The 7,617-nt window shown below is 39.4% G+C and overlaps 1 protein-coding gene across 1 annotated transcript in view; it reads right to left on the bottom strand.

Moving 5' to 3' along the window:
- Window positions 1-7,617, bottom strand: part of LOC128660591 (inter-alpha-trypsin inhibitor heavy chain H3) — a 372,698-nt gene that overhangs the window by 164,532 nt on the left and 200,549 nt on the right. The window contains exon 10 of the mRNA XM_053714518.1: window positions 7,333-7,458. Coding sequence (XP_053570493.1) covers window positions 7,333-7,458 — 126 coding nt within the window. The remainder of the gene's footprint in view (window positions 1-7,332; window positions 7,459-7,617) is intronic.

The following is a 7,617-nucleotide window of genomic DNA, read 5'->3' on the forward strand; positions in this document are numbered from 1 at the left end:
CCGCCACTCCCCGACATCGCCGCAACCTAAATAAACATATTAACCCCTAAACCTCTAGCCTCCCACATCACCACCACTAACTAAACATATTAACCCCTAAACCGTCAGCCTCCCACATCGCAAAAACCTAAATTAAGCTAATAACCCCTAAACCTAACAAACCCCTAACTTTAAATTAAAATTACAACATCCCTATCTTAATATAAATTAAAACACCTGTAGAATTAAAATAAACTATTTTTAAACTATTAATTAACCTACCCTAACTATTATACTACAATTAAATTAAACTACCAATTAAATAAACTAAATTACATATTAAAAAACCTAACCCTACTAAAATTATTTAAATATACTATTAAACATTATTAAAAGTACTACATTACAAAAAAACCCACTAAATTACAAAAACAAACAAACACTAAATTACGGGATTTTTTTTTTTTTTATCAAAAATATTTTTTTTTACACCTAATCTAATAGCCCTATCAAAATAAAAAATCCCCCCCAAATAAAAAAACCCTAGCCTACAATAAACTACCAATGGCCCTTAAAAGGGCCTTTTGTGGGGCATTGCCCCAAAGATATCATCTCTTTTACCTGTAAAAAAAATACAAACACCCCCCAACAGTAAAACCCACTACCCAACCAACCCCCCAAATAAAACAACTATCTAAAATAACCTAAGTTACCTATTGCCCTGAAAAGGGCATTTGTATTGGCATTGTTATTTTACTGTCCAGACCCTAATCTAAAAATAAAACCCATGCAAAAAACCCTTAAAAAAGCCTAACACTAACCCCCGACAATCCACTTACAGCTCTAAAAGTCCCGCTTGAAGGATCCATCCAGCCGGCAAAGTCATCATCCATGCGACAAGAAGTCTTCATCCAGATGGCATCTTCTATCTTCATCCAGCTGGTGAAGTCCTCCTCCAGGCGGCAAGAAGTCTTCATCCAGACGGCATCTTCTATCTTCATCCATCCGGGTCCATCCTGAAGACATCCAGCATGGAGCATCCTCTTCATACGGTCACCGCCGTATCCAAGATGGCGTCCGTTGCATTCCTATTTGCTGAAAGATATCAATCAGCCAATAGGAATTAGAGCTGCTAAAATCCTATTGGCTGTTCCAATCAGCCAATAGGATTGAGCTCTCATCCTATTGGCTGTTCCAATCAGACAAAAGGATTGAGGTCTCATTCTATTGGCTGATTGGAACAGGATTTTACCAGCTCTAATTCCTATTGGCTGATTGAAATCATTCAGCTAATAGGAATGCAAGGGACACCATCTTGGATTGCTTTACTTGCATTCAAGTTCCAGTGTACGGCTGCGACCATATGAAGAGGATGCTCCACGCCGGATGTCTTCAGGATGGACCCGCTCCGTGCCGGATGGATGAAGATAGAAGATGCCGTCTGGATGAAGACTTCTTGCCATCTGGATGAGGACTTCGCCGGCTGGATGAAGATAGAAGATGCCATCTGGATGAAGACTGCTTGCCGCATGGATGATGACTTCGCTGGCTGGATGGATCCTTCAAGCGGGACTTCAAGAACTGTAAGTGGATCGTTGGGGGTTAGTGTTAGGCTTTTTTAAGGGTTTTTGGGTGGGTTTTATTTTTAGATTAGGGTCTGGGCAGTAAAAGAGCTAAATGCCCTTTTACGGGCAATGCCCATACAAATGCCCTTTTCAGGGCAATGGGTAGATTAGGTTATTCTAGATAGTTTTTTTATTTGGGGGGGTTGGTTGGGTGGTGGGTTTTACTTTAGGGGGGTGTTTGTATTTTTTTTACAGGTAAAAGAGCGGATATCTTTGGGGCAATGCCCCACAAAAGGCCCTTTTAAGGGTCAATGGTAGTTTATTGTAAGCTAGGGTTTTTTTTTATTTTGGGGGGGCTTTTTTATTTTGATATGGCTATTAGATTTGGTTTAAAAAATATATTTTTGATAATTTGTTTTTTTCCCCCATAATTTAGTGTTTGTTTGTTTTTTGTAACTTACGGCTAGATTTAGAGTTTTGTCGGTAACGACCCGCGTATCTAACGCTGGCTTTTTTTTCCCCGCACCTTTTAAATACCGCTGGTATTTAGAGTTCACAGAAGGGCTGCGTTAGGCTCCAAAAAGGGAGCGTAGAGCATATTTACAGCCACTGCAACTCTCAATACCAGCGGTGCTTACGGATGCGGCCAGCTTCAAAAACGTGCTCGTGCACGATTCCCCCATAGAAAACAATGGGGCATTTTGAGCTGGAAAAAAAACCTAACACCTGCAAAAAAGCAGCGTTCAGCTCCTAACGCAGCCCCATTGTTTCCTATGGGGAAACACTTCCTATGTCTGCACCTAACACCCTAACATGTCCCCCGAGTCAAAACACCCCTAACCTTACACTTATTAACCCGTAATCTGCCGCCCCCGCTATCGCTGACACCTGCATATTTTTTTTAACCCCTAATCTGCCGCTCCGTACACCGCCGCAACCTACGTTATCCTTATGAACCCCTAATCTGCTGCCCCTAACACCGCCGACCCCTATATTATATTTATTAACCCCTAATCTGCCGCCCCCAATGTCGCCTCCACCTACCTACAATTATTAACCCCTAATCTGCCGACCGGACCTCGCTGCTACTCTAATAAATGTATTAACCCCTAAAGCTAAGTCTAACCCTAACACCCCCCTAAATTAAATATAATTTAAATCTAACGAAATAAATTAACTCTTATTAAATAAATTATTCCTATTTAAAGCTAAATACTTACTTGTAAAATAAATCCTAATATAGCTACAATATAAATTATAATTATATTGTAGCTATTTTAGGATTAATATTTATTTTACAGGCAACTTTGTATTTATTTTAACCAGGTACAATAGCTATTAAATAGTTATTTACTATTTAATAGCTACCTAGTTAAAATAATTACAAAATTACCTGTAAAATAAATCCTAACCTAAGTTACAATTAAACCTAACACTACACTATCAATAAATTATTTAAATACAATACCTACAAATAAATACAATTAAATAAACTAACTAAGGTACAAAAAATAAAAAAGAACTAAGTTACAAAAAATAAAAAAATATTTACAAACATTAGAAAAATATTACAACAATTTTAAACTAATTACACCTACTCTAAGCCCCCTAATAAAATAACAAAGCCCCCCAAAATAAAAAAATGCCCTACCCTATTCTAAAATGAAAATCGAAAAGCTCTTTTACCTTACCAGCCCTTAAAAGGGCCTTTTGCGGGGCATGCCCCAAAGAATTCAGCTCTTTTGCCTGGAAAAAAAAAACATACAATACCCCCCCACCAACATTACAACCCACCACCCACATACCCCTAATCTAACCCAAACCCCCCTTAAATAAACCTAACACTAAGCCCCTGAAGATCTCCCTACCTTATCTTCACCACACCGGGTATCACCGATCCGTCCAGGCTCCGATGTCTTGATCCAAGCCCAAGCGGGGGCTGAAGACGTCCATCCTCCGGCTGAAGTCTTGATCCAAGCCCAAGTGGGGGCTGAAGACGTCCATCCTCCGGCTGAAGTCTTGATCCAAGCGGCGGCTGAAAAATTCCATCATCGGGCAGAAGTCTTCATCCTATCCGGGCAGAAGAGGAGATCCGGACCGGCAAACATCTTCATCCAAGCGGCATCTTCTATCTTCTTCCATCCATCGACGAGCGGCTCCATCATCAAGACCTCCGGCGCGGATCCATCCTCTTCTTCCGACATCCTAAGTCCGAATGAAGGTTCCTTTAAATGACGTCATCCAAGATGGCGTCCCTCGAATTCCGATTGGCTGATAGGATTCTATCAGCCAATCGGAATTAAGATAGGAAAATTCTGATTGGCTGATGGAATCAGCCAATCAGATTCAAGTTCAATCCGATTGGCTGATCCAATCAGCCAATCAGATTGAGCTTGCATTCTATTGGCTGATCGGAACAGCCTATAGAATGCGAGCTCAATCTGATTGGCTAATTGGATCAGCCAATCGGATTGAACTTGAATCTGATTGGCTGATTCCATCAGCCAATCAGAATTTTCCTACCTTAATTCCGATTGGCTGATAAAATCCTATCAGCCAATCGGAATTCGAGGGACGCCATCTTGGATGACATCCCTTAAAGGAACCTTAATTCTGTTTTAGGTCGTCGGAAGAAGAGGATGGATCCGCGCCGGAGGTCTTGAAGATGGATTAGCTCATCATCGGATGGAAGAAGATAGAAGATGCCGCTTGGATGAAGATGTTTGCCGGTCCGGATCTCCTCTTCTGCCCGGAAAGGATGAAGACTTCTGCCCAATGATGGAATTCTTCAGCCGCCGCTTGGATCAAGACTTCAGCCGGAGGATGGACGTCTTCAGCCCCCGCTTGGGCTTGGATCGAGACTTCAGCCGGAGGATGGACGTCTTCAGCCCCCGCTTGGGCTTGGATCAAGACATCGGAGCCTGGACGGATCGGTGATACCCGGTGTGGTGAAGATAAGGTAGGGAGATCTTCAGGGGCTTAGTGTTAGGTTTATTTAAGGGGGGTTTGGGTTAGATTAGGGGTATGTGGGTGGTGGGTTGTAATGTTGGTGGGGGGGTATTGTATGTTTTTTTTCCAGGCAAAAGAGCTGAATTCTTTGGGGCATGCCCCGCAAAAGGCCCTTTTAAGGGCTGGTAAGGTAAAAGAGCTTTTCGATTTTCATTTTAGAATAGGGTAGGGCATTTTTTTATTTTGGGGGGCTTTGTTATTTTATTAGGGGGCTTAGAGTAGGTGTAATTAGTTTAAAATTGTTGTAATATTTTTCTAATGTTTGTAAATATTTTTTTATTTTTTGTAACTTAGTTCTTTTTTATTTTTTGTACTTTAGTTAGTTTATTTAATTGTATTTATTTGTAGGTATTGTATTTAATTAATTTATTGATAGTGTAGTGTTAGGTTTAATTGTAGATAATTGTAGGTATTTTATTTAATTAATTTATTGATAATGTAATGTTAGGTTTAATTGTAACTTAGGTTAGGATTTATTTTACTGGTAATTTTGTATTTCTTTTAGCTAGGTAGCTATTAAATAGTTAATAACTATTTAATAGCTATTGTACCTAGTTAAAATAAATACAAAGTTGCCTGTAAAATAAATATTAATCCTAAAATAGCTACAATATAATTATAATTTATGTTGTAGCTATATTAGGGTTTATTTTACAGGTAAATATTTAGCTTTAAATAGGAATAATTTATTTAATAAGAGTTAATTTATTTTGTTAGATTTAAAAAATATTTAACTTAGGGGGGTACTAGTGTTAAGGTTAGACTTAGCTTTAGGGGTTAATACATTTATTAGAGTAGCGGTGAGGTCCGGTCAGCATATTAGGGGTTAATACTTGAAGTTAGGTGTCGGCGATGTTAGGGAGGGCAGATTAGGGGTTAATACTATTTATTTTAGGGTTATTGAGGCGCAAGTGAGGCGGATTAGGGGTTAATACATTTATTATAGTAGCGGTGAGGTCCGGTTGGCAGATTAGGGGTTAATAATTGTAGGTAGGTGGAGGCGACGTTGGGGGCTGCAGATTAGGGGTTAATAAATATAATATAGGGGTTGGCGGTGTTAGGGGCAGCAGATTAGGGGTTCATAGGGATAACGTAAGTGGCGGCGGTGTGCGGTCGGCAGATTAGGGGTTAAAAAAATTTAATAGAGTGGCGGCGATTTGGGGAGACCTCGGTTTAGGGGTGCATAGGTAGTTTATGGGTGTTAGTGTACTTTAGAGCACAGTAGTTAAGAGCTTTATGAACCGGCGTTAGCCCAGAAAGGTCTTAACTCCTGGCTTTTTTCTGTGGCTGGAGTTTTGTCGTTAGAGTTCTAACGCTCACTTCAGCCAAGACTCTAAATACCAGCGTTAGAAAGATCCCATTGAAAAGATAGGATACGCAATTGGCGTAGGGGGATCTGCGGTATGGAAAAGTCGCGGCTGCAAAGTGAGCGTTAGACCCTTTCCTGACTGACTCTAAATACCAGCAGTAGCCCAAAACCAGCGTTAGGAGCCTCTAAGGCTAGTTTTGACGGCTAACGCAGAACTCTAAATCTAGCCGTTAGTGTTTGTTTGTTTTTTGTAATGTAGTACTTTTAATAATGTTTAATAGTATATTGAAATAATTTTAGTAGGGTTAGGTTTTTTTAATATGTCATTTAGTTTATTTAATTGGTAGTTTAATTTAATTGTAGTATAATAGTTAGGGTAGGTTAATTAATAGTTTAAAAATAGTTTATTTTACTTCTACAGGTAAGTTTTAATTTATATTAAGATTGGGATGTTGTAATTTTAATTTCAAGTTAGGGGATTGTTAGGTTAAGGGATTAATAGCTTAATTTAGTTTTTTGTGATGTGGGGGGCTGACGGTTTAGGGGTCAATAGGGGGTTAATAAGTTTATTTAGTGGCAGCAGTGTCGGGGAGCCGTGGAATAGGGGTTAATAACATTATGTAGGTGGCGGCGATGTCGGGGGAAGCAGATTAGGGGTGTTTAGACTCGGGGTTTATGTTAGGGTGTTAGGTGTAAACATAACTTGTTTTCTACCATAGAAATCAATGGGTTATACTTCATTCTCTAGCAGCATCGAACATAAACTTTCGATGCTTTCAGACTCCCATTGATTTCTATGGTATTCGCGGCCTCAAGGTATGCTGTGTCGGACAGCCACGAGCATACCTGTTAACTATTTGATAAATGGGAAAAAGTGTCAAATAGAGCCGAATGTGTATTCGGAACATCTGTAATTACGTAAGCATCGATCTGCAACGGATTGAGATCGCCGGTTCATATGTTACGTCACATGTTTCAACATTTGCCGGTCTTGAGGCTTTGCTAACTAGGTCGGATCAATCTCGCAACAATTACGACGTGGAATTCCAGCGTATTTGCGGTTGAAAGCTTGATAAATATACCCCTTAGTGCACATCCTATGCTTTGTTAAGCAATATTAGAAAACCCTGGGTGCATTTCCCAAATATAGAAAAAAATAAAAGGCAGCAACAGAAACAGGGTATCGCTCACTTGGTAGTTTTTATGTGTTTAAGTGCTGGCTGGTATCTTGAGCATTATTGTGTATATTTATGGTTGTAATCCAGTGGGTTTTGCATACAGTCTTCCCTGGGGTTTGCATCCTGTGTCAGTGGATGAGAATCTATTATATACAGAGAGAGCTTCCAATGTGCTTGGAAATGTATTCTCAGAGTATTCTGTGAGTGGTGTCAGGAACACGTGATATGCACGCATGGTCCATAATGAGAATTAATGAAAAATTGCAGCAGAGTATATAGTAATTTCACTTACCTGCATTAGCCTGACCATCAGTCAGAAGGATGATTAAAGATGTTGATCTTTCCGGTACCTCTTTTAATTCATGTGCATTATTCAGCAGTTCAATCGCTTTCATTAAAGGGTCATTGATGTTTGTCACTATAACACAATTTCAATAAAAAATAAAACATTAATATCTTTAAGGAGTATGTCAACAACAACAAAAAAATATACAGAAGACAAATATATAGTAATGGCTATCTAGAAGGCATTAGGGGGCATTTGTATTAATTAATTAAAACCATACCATATGGAAAG

Source organism: Bombina bombina, chromosome 5 (genome assembly GCF_027579735.1).
Source record: "Bombina bombina isolate aBomBom1 chromosome 5, aBomBom1.pri, whole genome shotgun sequence".
Classification (NCBI taxonomy): Eukaryota; Metazoa; Chordata; class Amphibia; order Anura; family Bombinatoridae; genus Bombina; species Bombina bombina.